Source organism: Varanus komodoensis, unplaced genomic scaffold, assembly GCF_004798865.1.
Source record: "Varanus komodoensis strain SLA01 unplaced genomic scaffold, ASM479886v1 scaffold34_1, whole genome shotgun sequence".
Lineage (NCBI taxonomy): Eukaryota > Metazoa > Chordata > Lepidosauria > Squamata > Varanidae > Varanus > Varanus komodoensis.
The window spans coordinates 5,252,130-5,270,671 of NW_025335854.1; the positions used below are offsets into that span (position 1 = coordinate 5,252,130).

Below are 18,542 nucleotides of genomic sequence, written 5' to 3' on the forward strand. Positions count from 1 at the left end.
AAGATATAGAAATCAGCTTGCCAAAGTTCTCCAAAATCCATCTCAGAGTTCGTTCTGACTCATCCACATCAGATTATGAGTTTGGGTAATTTTCCACGAGAAAACCTGTGCATATTTTTGGTGTGTATTTTCCCAAATGTACCCATGAATTGTGTACATCTTGGAAATGTACACACTATTCTTCCATGGATTAGAGCATATTTCTGCACATTTTTCAGAAAATTAAAATTATTTTAATTTTTTGTTAAAATTGTTAAAATATTTGCTGTCAAATGCATTTGGGGTCTCTGAATAACATTGCAAGTTTGGAAATACACAGATTTCAACTGGCGACTGTGTCTGAGTTCATATTTGGTCCAGGAGGTACACACTGGATAAAGCCTTATTTTAAGACATGAAGTGGATTTCTCATACATCCCTAATCTGAGCTTTAGCCATTTTTAACCCTCCATCTCCTAGTTTTTGGGAGATGCCAGTACGATCTGTCTTCAGTGCATTTTGTCGTTGTTACTGAAAGTTGATGGTTGGGATGAACCAGGCAGGATAGCATAAAGGAACTCTGCATTATAGACTTGTGGTGATGCTGCAGGAGTTAAGTGGGTAGGTTTTAGATTTCCCGATCCAAATCCACTGATTTCTTCAAACACCCAGCTTCATCCCAGCTGCAGGAGCAACAATGTTTGATTGGAACCAGAAATAATTTATCTGTCTTACTCCGCTTATTGCAAGTCCATGGATCTGAAGACTGAGAGTTCTGTTTGAGATCCTGCCCTTTCTGCAAAGAAATAAAATTCCTGGAGACAGGAAAAAATGACCTTGTAAAACCGACTTAAATCTACACCATGTGCACGCGTTCTACACATCTTGGTCCCCTTTCCCCACATCTCCACCTTAGCAGGTCCCTCTTAAATGAAGAGGGGTTGAAGTCTTCCAGACCCCTTTTCCAGACCTGTACTTGCAACTTCAGAGCCATTTTGTTTCTCTTGTGTGAGACTGCTCCTTTAGCTTCACATCCTCTGCTTCTCAGCAGCACTGCTATTCACAGTTCGGCTCTTTGGCCACTTCCTAACTGTACTTTCAGCCAGTGCAAACTTCAGTAGCTTTCTCTCAACCATCTCATTCACCAAACAGGGGTATCTTTCATGAGGGGAAAATGCAGGGCCGTGTTTAGGAATGCTGATGGGCAAAAGCATTTACGTGTACTTTCCCCACTTCTAGGTAATTTTCCAATAAGCTGCTCTGCAAGAATATAAGCTGACATCAGAGTAGAGAACACTAAATCTGCCAACAATTCCCCAGAACCACCCCCAAACTCCTAATGAAATGCTGCTGCTTTTTAACTACCTGTGGTCTTAAGGATTATGAATATCAAATCTGCAGCCTGCAAAGGTGACTCCAAATTCTGTGAGCTGCATAAACTACGCAAATCAGACGGATCGCTACATTTTAGCTGTTCTTATAACTAATTCCTAAGGTGGGGCACTGAAAACCTCGATGCTCAACAATGGAGCCTCTGATTTCTTGTATATCTTTCATCCTTCATGCAGATCTTTGCAATCCAAGTCCTAGGATTTGCCTCGAAAAAGTGAGGAAGCCGAATTCTGTAACTGTCATTGTCTTTTCCTGCAAGCTAAGTGGAGGAAAGAAAGCTCACACATGCAGTTCCACTGGCCCTGAACTGGCTGTTGGAATGGATACGAGAGGCTTTCTTTGCAAAGCGTTGCACAAACCGGTCACGGGGGTTTCCTAGCTCTGCAAAGGTCTTCCATCACCCAGGACCGTTCCGTGGGTGGACAATGAGCAGGGAGAGGTGGTAGCGGACAGAGATATCTTGGGTCACCATTTAGTTGTTGTTCTGTACAGTCACGTAATGTCCCAGTTACGGAGACCCTGTGAGTGAAAGCCCTGCAGAAGTCCTACCCATGGCAGTTCTGCTCCACGGTTCTAAATTCAAGACTTTCTGGAGTTAGCCCATTGCAGAGTGTTCACTTGCATGTGTCCCAGGTCCATTAGTCGCTCCAGACATGCAGTTCTGTGTGGCCTGGTGGTTCGACTGTTGGGCTAAGGCTCCGGAGATCCTCACGCACAGGATGCAGCCATGAAGCGTCCTGGGCAACTTTGGGCCAGCTGTTTGCTCTCAGCCTTTCCCACCTCACAGGACTGTAGAGCAGAACTGTGTAAGCTGCCTTGGGTTGCTTGCAAGCGGAGAAGAGGCAAGGCACCGATGAATGTGTTGTAATACCGGGGGTTTTTTTGTCAGAATGCACCGGAACTGTGTTCCGGCACCCTTTTTTGACGGATTTTTCCAAGTGCTTGTGAATCGCCCTGTTGGGCGTAGCAGGTCGGCGGCAAAAATCATTAACACAGTGCCTGCGGGCTGCTTGTGTGTTGGCGCTGATTGTCGGCGCTGGTTGTGAGGGCGCTGCTCAGCTTGGGACGCTGCTTGGCTTGGGATCGGTCGTGTGGTTGCGCGCTGAGTGCTTACTGCCGGCGGCAACCATTGTGTAAAAGTGTGACCCCAAGAAGTGAGTTCTGGCACCTTTTTTTTTTTTAACCAAAAAAGCACTGTGTAATACTAATACCAAGGTGGAGATGAAGCTGAGGCGCATTCACTGAGTCATCTTCAGCAGAACTGGCAGTCATGCCAGCAACAATACCCAGAGTCATTAGCTGCTGGGGACAGAATATTCTAGCCACTTCCCAACAGTTGGATTGTAACTGGAATCCTACATGTAACCAGATCGTAATCTATTCATGATGCAGAAATTAGGCCCACGTCATTTACTTCTGATCTTCTCAACTGGTCCAGTTCAGAATGCCGGAATTGAGAGCATGATCTTCTAGATATGTGGGGTAGATAGAAAGGAATGAAACTGCATACTCCATATATTTCTAAAACAAAAGTGCATAGTAATTGCTTGATAATTGTTCAAACAGGATTATTAACAACTAAATAGATCCTTTGTGTTTATCTATTTATGTACAGATATATAGCAAGGTGTTTCCTATTTTAGAAAATTCTCAGTGATTATTGCTGTTACAAATACTTCGTTGCTTTATCTGTCATTATAGTTAGTTTCAAGGAGAGGTATTGCCCACATGGAATTAAAAGCAGAACTTCTCTCGCATCCACAGAACTTCTTCCAGTTTCTTCCCTTTTAAAATGTTTTGCTCTTTTCAAGAGTTCGCATCATTTTCCTGAAAAAGGTGTCAGAATATGTTCTTGTGTGTGTCTCTGAGACTGTGTGAGTGTTTTTAATAGTGGAATATATTTTTTATTTCTTGTCAAGATCTATGGCTTGCAATGACATGCTCCAGTTGTTTTCTTTTAAAAATGAATTTCTAATTATAACGGAAATTGCACGCCCTGATGAATAAGCAGGAAGAAATGACTCGCCTTGTTTTTAAGCATCGCTTATGTGGAAGCTAAAAAGATAACTCTTTGGCTTGTATTAAAGCTATTTTGCTCTCAGTGCTGGCCTTTTGGACATGTACATCTTTTTCCCCATTCTTACCAAAACATATTTATTTATTATACTTTAATTTATATGTCAGCTACTACTGTAGCCTCAACTTTTCCCTGCAACATGAACCCTGCGAGGAGGTCGGCTGGGCTGAGAGTCTGTGACTGGCCCAAAGTCACCCATTTCACTCCATGGCTGAACAGGGACTAGAACCCGGATCGCCTGAGTCCTGGTCCCACCTTCAACCGCATTGGCTCTCTATAGTAAAAATAACTTTTATTTTAAAAAAATAAACATGAAGGGAAATACTGTAGGCCTTTTTCCTGTCTGAATATGGCACCCTTGGTTGTTCTCCCCATACTTAAGATGGTCTCATTAGTTAATTCTTTAGCTGGTAAGACCATAGTGACAAGCCTAACTTGTGTGCTATGGAGTTTTAGTCCTAATGTGATAGCTTTTTCATCTTCTGTATTGAGGCCTCTTTGTTAATCTCCCACACCCCAAATTATGGTTCCCTAGGGAAAAGGGGTGATGGTTAAATCAGCTGAGGTGTGTCCTGTTTTTATTCTCCCTGCTTCAGTCTTAGATTAATTATTCTTCCCAGCCTACCTGAGTGATGGATTGACTATTAAGATGGAGGAAACGGGGAAAATGACACATTTGTTTGCATTCTGGTGTGTTTTCTCACCCTCTGCTGCATGGACCACAATGCGGCACCTAAACAGGAAAGGCCACGGCACATGGTGTTCTCTTTGGTAGGAATTCGGGTAGTTTTCCTACAAGGACGAAAACTCGCAAAAGAGAGTGCTCTTCGTTCCCCTGACACCAGGCTGAAAGTAAATAAACAGCAAATGGGCACAAGTTCAAAACAGAGATATAAAAAGGAAAGAGGTGGAATTTTTTAGTTAACTTTCAGGTGAATTGGCTAAGAATTATCTACAGGGCTAAATGTTTTGTTTGTTGAATACACAGCTGTTAATCATCTGTTTTGCAGTCCTTTGCCAACCTAGAATGCCCTGGTTTTAACAGTGCCCATCTGTAGCACATGGATGCAGGTTTAGTCCTACAACTCCCAGTGTGTCCTGGCCGGCCATCCTGTCTGGAGAATGCCTGGAGTTGCAGAATTTTTTTCAGTCCACACATATGATATATCCTGAAGCTCTAACCAGGTATCTAAGTTTCAGTTGTCAGTCAAGGCAAAGAATCTTGTTTGTAAATACATTTTTCAGCTCCCTGTAGCTTGGGGAAATTTCATGAGGACAGTACAAGGAATACGTAAGGAACTGCACAGGTATGGGTATAGAAAAAACTGGGTGCTGAGGAAAGAAAAGACTTTGCGTTTGTTCTATGCTAGTTCTGCTTTTCCACCAAAATAAATTGCAAAGCAGCTGAGTCTGCCACATGAGGCAGCCCATTCCACAGATACTTCCTCCATTTTTTTACACATATCTTTGCAGTCAAGAGGACTAGAAACATTGATTTCAGAAACAGCAACTGTGTAGCTTTTCCTCCAAATTTGAGATATCTGGGGACTAAACTATTTATTTATTTAAAGCTTTTCTATACCATCCGACCACAACAGTCTCGAGATGGGCTTACAATAAAACAGATTAAAGTAAAGCATAGCATCTAATACATCCAATAAATAAAGCCCCCATTAAAACCTAATCCACCTTAAAATAATGGGTGACTAAAAAGGTTTTAGCTTGGCACCAAAAGGATTGCACCGAATTACTTGCATCCTTGTGTGGCTTGTTCCAGGACTTCAGCTGGCACCCTAAACTGACATCCCTGTACAATGCAGATGGTGAAGAAAGGCAGAGAAATTAAGAAATTACCTCCAGTAGCTGCTTTGGCACAATGTGTCCCCATTCCCCCTTAATGAAGATGAAGGCCTTAAAATGCTGTTCGCTGGGTGAGGTAGAAAAAGGCAGCCAAGAGCGGCATTCCATGCATCCCTGCCTCAGGGTTCTCTGCCCAGCGTCGCTTGTCAGCTACCACCTGCAGGGAAAACGCACAACTGGAACATTCTTGTCACCCTGCGCATGCCACGCATTTTGGCACTTTCGCATAACATCCAAGATGACCCCGCGCATTCTGTATGTTTGTGAAGAGAGCCTTGTGGTCCTTCTAGCAAACCCTTTCAACAGAAGTAGCTCTTGTAAATGATTTCTCATTATTTCTCATCCAGTTGAGTAAGGACGCCTTTCCTCTCTATTTGGCAGTGTTTCTGGGGGACAGCACTGGGGGGGTGCCCCCTTTATTGTCTCAGCAGAAGCCCTGCATTTATCTGCGCAGTTTCCCATAGGGTGAAGTGCAACAACATAGAAACTCCTTTGTTTTTAAGTCCAGTATGTAAAGAAAAGAGCTGAATGACAATGCAGCAAACTTGAATTAGCTCATTTATACTTGGGAATTAGACTGCGACTGGATAAATTGTTTTGTCATTCTCCCCAGGGGAAGAGTTTCACATCTCATAAAGAGAAAATAGTCTGAGCTCCACCAAATTTGGCTTCAAAGCCTTTTCGAAATGCTGCAAGGGACAGTCAGCCGAGTTACAGGTTTCTGGTTGTCTCAGGGAATCTTGCTTCCCCGGTCCATGTGCAGGAAGGTGTGTTGCAACATCCACAGCCAAAATGTGTTCTTTTGTGGCAAAAGATGGCTGCATTTATGAGGGAGTACTTGTGTCTCAAATTCTGAAGAGGCCAGGGAGTAAAAATGACCCATCTCAGGCTTGCAGGTAATAACCATCATAAGATAAAGAGTGTCCCGTATTCCATTCTGCTCCCAATTAAAAAAACTCCTTTGCATATTTACTGCCATGCAGTAAAAGAAGTCCAGAGTTGCAACTGAGTGTAATAATTTGATATAGAGAGTTGCTATGTGTTTCGTGAAGTCCTTTTAATTTAAGGAATGTCTACAGTGCTCTTTGGAGAGTACTACCTCTCGAACGGTTAACAAGATTTAAAACCTGAACCAAACACCCACACATGAGAGTAGCAGTAGGAAAAAGCAAGGCAGCCAGAGACAAATCATATAAAATGGAGGTATCTAAAAAGCCTGGGCAAATAAGAAGTTTTTAATGGCAAAAACAGCCAGTTCCATGTCACAGAGCCTGGATTCGGGGTAGTTCCAGAACAGGAAAGCCATGTGTGACCTCCAGAGGTTTTGTGTTAGTACACACCAAACCTGGAAAATACCAGAGGCTGTCCTTGATGGGCCCAGCCTGTTTTTTAGAATTATGACATCGCCCCTCCTCCCTCCCATTACACAGAACGCTTTGTCAAGCAGCGTGGAAAGTGGGAAGCTTTTCCAGCCATGCCCCCCTCAGCAAAGCTGGTTAGAGAATGGTCCTTTTCTTCAGGAAGTGGGGTGACAGTAGCGACCTAGTCACTAATCCTGGTCTCCTTTTACTGTGTGAAATATCCAGCTGCGGTTACATGCCGGATTGTGGGTGCAGGTGCCAAAATGCCACTGTGTGAGGTTTAGAAATGTTGCAGTCTTTGCCCCATGGCCCATGGAGGATCATCCAGTCCCCCCACACAGTCTTCATATGCTGAAGCCAGAGATGAGTTTATGTGAGGCACTATTAAAAACAATAACATTTGTATTCTCTTTAGGTGAAACTCTAGTCACCATTTTCTGAGCAACGTAGTGGTTTGTTTTTGAACTTCCTGCAGTGTGAAAGCTTTCCGAGTTGAACTTGATCCATTAAAGACTATTGCTAGGGTCTGTTCTAATCTTTTTAACATGGTGATAGAGGGGATTGGTACCTGGTTAGGAGCGCTGGGGGAATTTCTTTCTGGTGGGCTCTTCCCCTTGAGAAGCTCTGGCAATTCGCCTGCCGTCCGCCAACACGCGCCTCTCGGAGTTGACCTTTGCCAAGATGGTGGTGGACGTCCATAACCGTTCTGCTTCTTCCTGTTGCTGCTTCAGGGTAGCCACTGACCACAACGTGGACAACACAACAGCCATCCTGAAAGAGTGGCTGAAGAATGTGCAGAAGCTGTATCACTACGTGGAATGGAGGCCCATGGACAATCCTCCGTGAGTATGGGGCCCTGGGCCTTCCCCGTCAGATTAAGCGACCCAGTGGGATGCCAGCGTAGTGCACTTAAGCGTTGAACGCCCCCATGCAACGAGGCAGTTTGGGTAGCGGGGGCCATTCAGCTGCCCCGTGCTCGGACGGAAATCGACCTGAAGACACTCCACACAGAGCTGCCTCCCAAACTGGTGGCCCTCGTCAAGTTGTCCTTCATATCCCCTTGGATGTAGCCATGATGTTTTTCCAGCCCTGCTGTCCTTGCCTGCTGTCTCGCTCACACCCTTTGGGCTCCCTCCACAGAGCAGCTGTTTCTAAAATGAATTATGTGTACTGCCTGCTTCCATTCTGCCCGGGGAGCCTTGTGGCTAATGCGGCTGGCTAAAAATCTAATGAAGAAATACAAATAAATAAGAAACCACTTGAGCAGGTGTGCAGTTCGGCAGGTTAGAATTTCATTCCAGATTCTTGAATGGCTGCGGAACACACCATTCTTTCAAAATGCTGAGCGGGTTGTCGAAACGGGGCAGGATCTTTGGTTGTAGCGACTTGTAGGGCTTGCCACCCTGGGCTTTCCTGGCCCCGGAAAAGTGGTACCAAGAACAAAAGCAATGAGGCACCCTGGCTGGGTGAGCCCCTACATAGCAGAAATCCGTGTGATGTTTTTAAATGAACTTTATTATTATTATTATTATTATTATTATTATTATTATTATTATTATTATTACATTTTTATACTGCCCATAGCCAAAGCTCTCTAGGCAGTTGACAGCAATAATCTTAGAATCATACACTCAAGTCACTTCTGCCCGGGCCTGACCCTGCTTAGCTTCCAAGATTAGGCAGGATCAGGCACTTCAGGCATGGAACTTGCCGATTTACAGGTAGTAGTTGTGGTGGAACTGAGCTAAAATGCTTTGTGTGCATCTCTACCTAGAAGTTAGCAGTGAATATTCATATATGATGGTAGTCCAAGTGTCTTTTAGGCCTTGCTGCATTTGTACCAAAAGGGGCCGGAAGTTATGGGATCAAACTTTGGAGTTGCTCCAAACTCTTTCATAGGCAACTGGAAGAGTTTTAATGGCAAATACAAAGCTTGATAAACTTGTTTAAGGATAGGCGTCTTTTCCATTTGTGCCAACCTGACAAACACTCATTTGGACTGATGTAATTGTCTGGAATTACTTGTGCGTGGAGTCCATGCCAAATGGCTGTGATGCAAGGTCTAAACTGCAAATACAATGTCTTCTTCTTCTTCTTCTTCATCTCCGCACATTTACTGTGAACTAAGCTCCACTCAACACGTTTCTGACTAAATGGGAATACAGTGATCACAGCATGTTCCACTGAGTCCCGAGGACGTGCTCCAGGAATTAATTTGCAAATGTTTGCTTTGCTTAGAAGCTTCATATTTTCTGCACCTGCCTTTCTGGGGTACTTGAGATAACTAAATGTATTGGCATCCCACTCCTTGGTGCCCCTTTATATTAAAAAAATACTGACGACAGATATAAAATGATTTTGAGTGTTTCTGCAGGAACACAGCAAGAAGAGGGTAATTTCTCCCCTTGCCTTTTTGTTGCTCATTTTATAGGTCTTATCCTGAGGAAATCGGACCCAAACACTGGCCAAACTCGAGGTTCACCCATGTAATGAAGCTGAGACAGGCTGCTCTGAGGACTGCCAGAGAAAAGTGGTCAGACTACATCATGGTAAAGTGCAAAAAGAAGAGTTCTGGTTGGCTAGGATTTCTTTCTTTCTCTTGCTTTCCTCACTGGACATTTTGAAGAATCATTCTGTGTCTGCGTGCGTAAAGGAGATTGGTGGAATGAATTCCATCCTCTTGTGCCACGTAACTGTGTCTGTGCAGATCTCCCGTGTCTGTGCTGATCTTCACCTTTGGGAACTGAAAGGTTCTTCCCAGCAATTGTTGACTGCACAACTCTTGCCACCTGCGTGTGTCAGTGAGGCAGCGCCTTCCTAGTGCTCAGAAAGGGAAGTGATTCCTACTTAGCCTGGTCCCCTGACCTGGTTTCCTGCACACCTCCCTCTCCAAGGCACTGGTGAAGAAGCCAGAGCTGGCTTAGCCACCCAAAACCAGAGCGTTGTGTGGCCTCATCCACGCATAACAAAATCTGCAGAAACCATACTTTGGTGGCCCATCTGGAAGGCCCAAGAAGGAGTTACTCTAGTGCAGAGTTGGAGACTTCATGGCCCCATCAAGTCCAGATAGCAGAGCTAATGGTCAAGGATTATGGGAGCAGCTGGGCACCCCGTGTTCCCTTTCCTGCCCCAAAGCGGGCACAGACATGCTGCAAAGTACGATTCTGATTCGCATTGGCCCCCCTTTTCCCCACTGATTGGAAGAGGCACGCCACTGCCGGAATGCTGCAGCACCTTCGCTGGGAGCCCTTTTATCCAGTTGTGCAGCGGTGCACTGGGATGGGCCACTGTGGAGGGAACTGGGTGGTTTTCCTTTTCGGGTGCATTTCTTAGAGCTACTGCAGCTGCTCCAGGCAAGCTCCCAGCTGATGACCCCGGGACCAGGTGGAGCTGTAGCCCAAGTCAGGGCCCTTGTCCTCCGTTGGCTCCGACTTGGACCGCTTGGCTGGGCACGCTGTAGAGCGAGCTGGAAGTGCCTGCTCTTGTTTACGCGATGATCGCATCCAGAGGCCTCTTTCCAACCCGGCGGTAAACGCTCAGCTCTGTAGCATCACTTGTTAGCATGTGCAAACAAGGCCACAGTCTTTACCGTGTTTGTTGTTGACTCTGGTACAATGTCCATTCAGGTTAAGCTTAGCACGGAGGACTTTCGCCTAGATGTTGTTCACCTATTTGCAAGATTGCAAGAGCTCCCAATGGGTATCACTCTTATGGGCCATTTGGACTCCACTCTTCTGCAGATCCAGTTGGCCAGATTCATCCATGCTTCTTTTTAAATGTCCCTCTTTCTAGTTCATAGATGCCGACAATTTCCTGACAAACCCAGAAGTGCTGAACCTGATGATGGCAGAGAATAAGACCATTGTGGCACCGATGCTTGAATCCCGCACTCTGTATTCTAACTTCTGGTGTGGAATGACACCCCAGGCAAGTTCGGCTTCTGCGTTCCTCAGTCATGCAGCAGCATCTGGCTGTGTGCCTCTTTCTACTGCAGTGTGTAAATTTATTTATTTATATTGCAATTTATATCCTGCCTTTTTCCCACAAAGGGCTCAAGGCAGCTTACATCTCCTCCTCCATCTTATCCCCACAACAGCAACCCTGTGAGGTAGGTTGGGCTGAGAGTCTGTGACTGGCCCAGAGTCACCCAGGTGGCTCCATGGCCGAGCGGGGACTCGAACCCAGGTCGTCTGAGTCCCAGTCCCATGCTCTGAACCACTACGCCACACTGGCTCTCACACTGGTAAATATGGACAGAGCCTTTCTCCAAGCCAAGTGGCAATTCTGCAGTGCCGCCGGAAGCCCCGGGGAGCACATAAAAATAAAATGCTTTGCTGCACTGCTGCTCTTTGCCACAGCAGCCTGGGCTGCCTTGGTGTTCACCCCGTGCCTTAACCACCAGTTGCGCCTTGCTCCAAGACCTGCCTGCCTGCTGACCCAGCTGCCTCCTGCCCAGCTCCAGCCTTTCCTGCATCCTTCCTTCTCCTGGAATACTGCGTCCAGTTCTGGGCACCAAGATGTAGAAAGATGCAGGTAAATTAGAAAGGGTCCAGCGGAGGGCAGCAAAAATGATCCAGGGTTTGGAAACACTGCCCTGTGAGGAGAGATGGAGAGAATCGGGCATGTTCAGCCTTGAGAAGAGAAGAGGGGGGGGGGGGGGGGACATGATATCCCTCTAGAAGTACCTCAAAGGTTGTCTCAAAGAGGGAGGTCAAGATCTCTTCTCACTGATACCACAGTGTAGGACAGAATAATCAACTCAAGTTGTGACAACCCAGATCAGGAAAAGCTTCCTCTCTGTCAGAGCAATACGACAGTGGGACCAGCTGCCTGGAGAGGTGGGGGGCTCTTCCACACTGGAGACATTCAAGGGGAAACTGGACAGCCACCTGAGTGGGATGGTGTGACATGGTGTCCTGCAACAGCAGGGGGTGGACTGGATGGCCTTCATGGCCCCTTCCGACTCTCCTATTCTGTGATTCTATGTTTCTCCAGCCTGCCCCTGCCTTATCAGTCCTCTCTGCATCCATCACATGTTCTCCATCACATTTATTGTGTCATGCAGATAGAGAACTCTGGCTCATCTCTCCAGATGAACCACAATCAGAACCATGGGCTGTGAAGACTGCAGCTTGTCTAGAAAGGGGCAAGCCAAGGTTTGGGATTCTGATGTGGCAAAAAACAAACCTTGGACAGAAGCGCCACAGTTTGTTTGGTCATTCCCAGAAGCCAAGCAGGGTTAGCTGAGCATCATGTACCAGCAGGCCGTCTTGCTGGCAGCAAGGATTTGGATTTGGGGTAAAGTTTGCATTTCCTTATAAGGGAGTTTTTCCCACCCTGATGTGCTTTGCACTGATCTCAGAAAAACAGGGAGGTGTTAGGGGCCAAGGCCCCCTCGCAATGATTTGTTAAGGACATTTTAGCCAATGAAGGAAAGATGTCTCTAAAGGGAATTACATCTTGCAGACTCCTCTGTTTGGATGATACTAATTCTGTTCCTCTACAACTCCTCCTGCTTTTGCATCGCACTCCCGGCCCGCTCTGCTCTTCACAGCTCTGCCCTTCAGGGGAATCGGTGTGCAGCTGAGACAGAGCTCTTGCAGCCATTCTCTTGACCGATCAGTTCCCCACAAGTCTGTGCAGCTCAGCGTGAGCTTCTTCAGTTGGCTTTGCTTGCAGACATCCCTGAAATCGTATTTTGGACAAGCAGGAACAGCTCCCTGGTAGCCAGGAAAGTGAGGAAAACAAAGAGTGTGCACAGCGCCTTCCCGGTCAGAAAGCTCTAATTCAGCTCAGGGACTCGCATGACTCAGTGTCTGGAAAGCGCCTCCAACCTGCTTCTGTCAGCGTCATGCTGTTCTCACTTTGTGGCCATGAGATGGAAAGTTGTGTTTTTTCAGCGTGGATTCCTAGGCAATTGTTTCCATCACTGAAAGTGCCGGTAACATAGTCTGTATGAAAATATTTGGCAGGGTAGATCAGGTGAAGTGCAGGGTGGAAGAAAGTTTGGGGCGCATATGGGCCCCTAGCCATGCACCCCAAGGAGAGTTCCTAGGGAGCTGTAGGTGCTCTGTTTGTGGCATGCCTTCCTGAAGAAGAAGAAAAAATAAAATAAAATTTGGATTCCCTTTCTCCTCTGGAATGAAGCCACCCTTAGGGTGAGTCCATGTCTCGCCCCATGACAGAGGAATTCCGATTGTTCAGCTTGCTTTAAACATGCTCCTTGATAGTCCAAAATGTTTCCTCCAAGGTTGCTGTTCAGTCTGATGACAGACAGTAGGGAACATACTTTGTTGTCCTAGGATGCTGTGACATTTACTCCTTTTGGATAGGACTAAGGTGGTTCGGTTTGGTTTGGTGGCTCAGCTCGGCTCAGAGTTTTGCAAATGAACTAGCTTTTCCCACTTGAATGGGAACAAAAGCTGTCGATGAGCAGACCCAGACATTTCTGCATATGTATATGTCAAGTTGAAAAAAGGTGCGAGGTTTTTGGCAGACAATCTGGCCACCAGGTCCTGGGTCAGAAAGCCCTGTGGAACTGGTACCTCAGATGAGTGTTGCTAATATTTTAAATCCCATTTATTCTCATCAGACATGTATAAACCGTACTGCCGCAACTCACGTTCTAATGAGCAGCGTCCTCTCCTTATTTCAGGGCTACTATAAGAGAACACCAGACTATACCCTGATCCGGGAATGGAAGAGGGCTGGCTGCTTCGCGGTCCCAATGGTGCACTCCACATTCCTGATTGACCTGAGGAAAGAAGCATCCGATAAACTGGCATTCTACCCCCCACACCAGGATTACACCTGGACCTTTGATGATATCATTGTCTTTGCCTTCTCGAGTCGTCAGGCAGGTAAGCCACTATGGGATGGCAACTTGTTTAAGAATATCATGTGCAGGGACAGGGTGGACCCTCTCGGAATCTGTCCCTTTAGCATCTGTGGACTCGCTCTCATGCTCAGCTCGGTCCTACAAGTTAAGCCAAGCCACAAACGCTTGTGGACTCCCAGGTGTACAACGGGCGACTGGTACACAAAAGAGGGATGCTGTGAGCAGCATTTAAAACACTGACTCTGTGGAGTCGGTGCAGGAAGCTGCGGCCACATGTATGAAATAACGCACGGACTGGGTTCACGCGTTAATCCGTGGTGGTTCATAAGCCGTGATGTGCTGTCTGAATGCAGCATTCTTCAAGCAGGGTAGATATAAACCTCCCCAACTAGACATGGCTTGTAGGAGGGCTGAATAAACCCGCTACAGCTTATAGTGCTGCCCAGACCCAGGCGACGAATGAGCCATGGTCGTGGCAAAAAACCCAGGGGCCCCAAAGTGCCGAAGCAGTGCTTGGAACAGCTAGGAAACCCTTCCCCCTTCCCTGCTGAATTGGGGGTCACTTTAAAACTTGGGCAAACCTCCATGTAGGGAGACCAGCTTGTGCTTGTAGAAAACTACAAAATGAGGGAGCAACCTTTTTATTTAACCCTTTTTATTTAAACGTTATTTTAATTGTTAATATTATTTATTTATTTTATTCTTTGGCCAGGGTGACTTAATTTATACTGTTAAATTACATTGTTTTATATGATGTTATTTATTTATGTTTGTGAGCCGCCCCGAGGCTTCAGCGAATGGGGCGGCATAGAAATTCCCTAAATAAATAAACTGGGGATTTCACGCATTCCCCAAAACCCTGGGCATCTTGCTAAGAAGGGGAATATCCCCTAAAGCACTCCATTTTATGAGTTCCTGGGGATTTGGGGGTGTCTCTGTACTGTCCATGCATGGGAAAGTGAGGGCAGCCCAGGGACACATGAGTACCCCCTCCCCAAATGCTGAGGATTCAGCTGCAAAGGGTGCCCTCCCCGCCCATCTTTAAAAATAGTTAAACAGATCGCATTGGGCTCAAGAGCTGCAGTTTGGCCTGCACACCGAGTCCATGAAGAACAACAGCCTTGCCCATTTGCAGTGGGGGGAGGGGGCATTGCAAACTATTTTTCAGCATCTTTTTTAAAAAAGTGGGGTGTGTAGAAAGCACCCCTTGCAGGAGAATCCTCGAGGGTTTGGGGGAACGGTCCTTATGGCCCAGGGCTTCTCTTTCCATTCCCGAGTATGGATAATGCAGAGCGACTCTTCCAAAGTCATGCTGTGACCAGTGCTAAATGGTTCAGGGACACACACTCACATCTTGGTGTGCCTGCTGTGCCCCCTGGTATATTGCAGGGGGGCTGGGGCACAGGGTGCCCACAACCTCTGTGTTGCCTGGTCCTCTTTTGAGCACAGAGGCATTTTATTCACAGTGCCTCCTCCTCCTCCTCCTCCTCCTCCTCCTCCTCCTCCTCCTCACTCAGTCAGAATTCCCAAGGGGGTCACTGTTGTGCGAACCCAGCCAGAAAGCAGTGGAAATTCTTCCACTGAGTTGCAAACTTGCAATTCTGTTTGCTTTGGAAATGGTTGAAAAGCAGTTTGTATAACAAAACCAGGTCTGGGATGTTTAACCTTAGTGAGCATGCATGCTATAATTTAGAAATTTACTAAATGCTGTGCAGGGATTCAGAACAAGGCAATCTCTGCTTATAGACTTCCAGTGTATAGCACAAAAGGAAAGGGGATAAGGAGGGAAAAGGAAAACCATGCATGAAGAAAAGTGTGTGTGTGTGGGGGGGGCTTTTTGTACCCCCCCCCCCATCTTTGGAATCACTTCCCTGCTGTGGGAATAACCCATCTTTTCAACACCAGGTTAAGACAGCCCTATTTGCAGATGCCTATAAAGACCTCCCTGATCATTCAGAGACCTGGTACAATTTCCTTTTATTCTTGGCTGGGTCTTTAAAAAATTCTTGTCAATGCTTTTATCTATTGTATATTAATGCTTTTATGTTTTATTGTAAACTGCCCTGAGAGCTCCAGCTACAGGCAGTATAGAAATGAAATAAATAGTAGTATCTCTGATGAGAAGAATAAGATAAGTGATATCACGGAGGATGCAAACATTAAGCAAAGCCTTCATGGCAACCGCTTTGCAAGGATCATGAAATAGGTCATTTTGCAAAGGAAAACACCTCCGAGACTTGGAAAGGGAGAAACCCGATGTATGAGTGGTTGATTACATGATTGCCAGATGCATCAATCACAGAATATCTTCGGATCTGTTTCCCATAATTGCACCTGACAGTTCAACTCTGACCTGGCAAGAGCCGTAGTCAGCTGCTTGGCTTTGAGCGCAGAGTTCCTAAGGGGGCAGACACCTCCTGGGCCTTTCCATAGACCTAAAAATACTTGGGCACGGAGGTGGTCTGTGAATAATGCAAGTCACTGTCTCAGCAGATTATGTCTGCTCAAAGCGTAGTTTTCAGTGGTTGAGCTTAGATTCCCTTTCCACCAAAGAAGAGCAAGACGGGGGAGCCAAGAGCTTGCAATACTTATCTTGAACGTCATATTCATAAATCCCTTAAATAAGCACGTATTGGGAGGCCTGATTGTCAGACGGGGAACAGCGAAGATGGCCATGGCAACCCCCCTTTCTCTTTTGCCCCCAGATGTTCAGATGTACATCTGCAACAGAGAGCATTATGGTTACCTCCCTGTGCCCTTGAAACCCCAGCAGAGCCTGGAGGACGAAACAGACGCCGTAGTCCATGTGCTGATCGAGGCAATGAGTAAGTCAGCGGAGCAGCATCTCACACCATAATCCTCACAAAGAAGACCCCTGTAAGCTCCAGCTGTCTTGAATAATGTTCTTTCAGGGACCTCTCCCTCTCGTGGCCTTGAAGGCCCTGAAAGAAAGGGGAGGGGGCTTTTCAGTGGTGGCCTCTGTCTTTGGAACAACCTCTGGAGCTTGCCTGGTGCCAAACTTGCCAGCTTTTTGGCACCAGGTCAAGGCAGCCCTTTCCTTGGAGGCCTTTAGAGATCTCCTGGTCATCCAGTGGCTTGAAGGGATTATCCAGTGAATCTTCTTCTTTGCTGGGTCTTTTTTACTGTAAGTTTTTAAGCTATTTTAAATTTACTTGAACATTGTTCTGTTTTTAAGGTATTTATATTGTTTTTATAGTTTTGTTTTATGCACTGTTGTAAACCATCAAGAGAGATTCAACTATGGGGCGGCACAGAAATGACAGAAACAAGAAAAAAACAAGCTGTAAGCCAGGAGTGATCTGGGAGCTCAGTTGATTCAGGTTGCGAGATGTCATCCATTTCATCACGTGGGGTGCTTTGGGGTCTTTTTCTCATTTGTGTTTTAATTGAGGGTGTTTTTAAAAAAATGTGTACCGTTTTTGAGCTTGACTAGATTGAAATCAAGAAAGTAAAGAATTCTGTGCTGTGGCATGGGGTGGGGAGCAATCCCCCCCACCCACAAGGCCAGGCGGGAGTCTGTCAGGCTATTTCCACTTCCTATATAAGGCTATGGGGTGATGAGGGGACCCCTCTAACATACCTGTGCTTGCCCCCCATGCCCAGTGGCAGCCCATTTCTGGTACTGCACAAGACAATTTTTCACAGTGCCAGATCTGCCACCAGGCTCCCCAACACTGGCGCTCAGGTGTTCCCCCCTTTCGCTTCCTGCACACAAACTTCCTCCCTCTGTCCATCAGTTTCTTTTACCTGTGATATAGCGTTAGGTCTACATCAACCCTGATCCATGCTACTTCGAACTGAACTTATAAGCACAGTCTGAAAACAATGTTGTGGCGCTCGTTTGCAAAGCTTTTCTGGAGGGAACAGCTGAGATTACAAACAACCCTTGAGTACAAGTTTTGAGTCCCGGCTGAATAACTTCAAGAGTTTCTTGTATTCTTGTGTCAGTGATGGCTCTTCTTCACCTCTTGCAGTTAATCGACCTCCAATCGAACCTTCGGAATATGTCACACTTCCCGCAAAGCATCCAGACAAGATGGACTTTGATGAGGTAGGGAGACGGTCTGCTTTTCCAGGCCAACTTTTGGGAAAGCAAAATGGAGAGGGCAAATTTAATAGGAAGGTGAGATTGGCATTCTGGTCTGTAGCATCAAACCTTGGCAAAAATGTTATCTATGGTCACAGCATGTATGTGTTTGGCAGAGAAATTATATTCGTTCTGTCATGAAATTATATTCGTTTGTGACATCTTAGTTGGTAGATCTGGAACCCCACTGTGGCTTTTGGATTGTTTTCTAATAGAGCAATTTGGAGAGTATGTTTTCATTTTAGATTTCTTCTTGGGTATTTGGAACAGGACAGATAAATCCCAATTTCCCCATAAATCCATGATTTTTAAACTGTGCTCTGGAAACAGCAGGGGTTGGGGATATTGTAAGATGGCCCATGAGACCACAATAAATAGTAAATCGTTACTGTTATTACATTGCATTTATATTCCACCTTTCTTCCTCTTGCAAGAAACCCAGGTGGCTTTCAAGTTTCTCTCCCTCTCCATTTAATGCTCCATTTCAACCCTGTGAAGGAGGTTTATGATTGTCCCAAAGTGGGCTGCATAGTTGAGTGGGGACTAGAACCCCAATCTCCAGAGGTCCATCCAGAACTCATAACCACTACCCCACACTGCCTCTAAGAGAAGGATCCTCAATCTCTTTTTTTTCCCTAGAACAGGCGGCATTCTCACACCGCATGTCATTTTGCAGGGAGTGAAACTCAGTGCTACAGGGCAAAAATGGAGTTCCAAAACCTGCGTTTCCCCTCGTACACGGTACCTTGTCGGGCGCTGTTTGTGGCTGGGGATGCTGAGCCATGTGTGATTGTCAGGCAAGAACTTACAAATACAAGAGAGGTTAGATCTTTGCTCCCGCCCACCAACGTCTGTCTACAAGTGTCAGTTAATGCTGCCTCTAGTTGCATCCGCCCTGTGAGAGCCATAAGACAAGGAAGGAACTAA

At 46.1% G+C, this 18,542-nt stretch overlaps 1 protein-coding gene across 2 annotated transcripts in view; it reads left to right on the forward strand.

Moving 5' to 3' along the window:
• COLGALT2 (collagen beta(1-O)galactosyltransferase 2) overlaps positions 1-18,542 on the forward strand; it is a 40,430-nt gene that overhangs the window by 13,578 nt on the left and 8,310 nt on the right. Inside the window, exons 2-7 of one of the 2 annotated variants that reach the window (XM_044439326.1) lie at positions 7,401-7,511; positions 9,101-9,218; positions 10,462-10,596; positions 13,325-13,529; positions 16,213-16,332; positions 17,503-17,579. In XM_044439326.1, the coding sequence (XP_044295261.1) occupies positions 7,498-7,511; positions 9,101-9,218; positions 10,462-10,596; positions 13,325-13,529; positions 16,213-16,332; positions 17,503-17,579 (669 nt within the window). In that variant the 5' untranslated portion in view covers positions 7,401-7,497. Of the gene's footprint in view, positions 1-7,326; positions 7,512-9,100; positions 9,219-10,461; positions 10,597-13,324; positions 13,530-16,212; positions 16,333-17,502; positions 17,580-18,542 lie in introns of those variants that run through there. The other variant, XM_044439325.1, reaches the window with a different exon arrangement.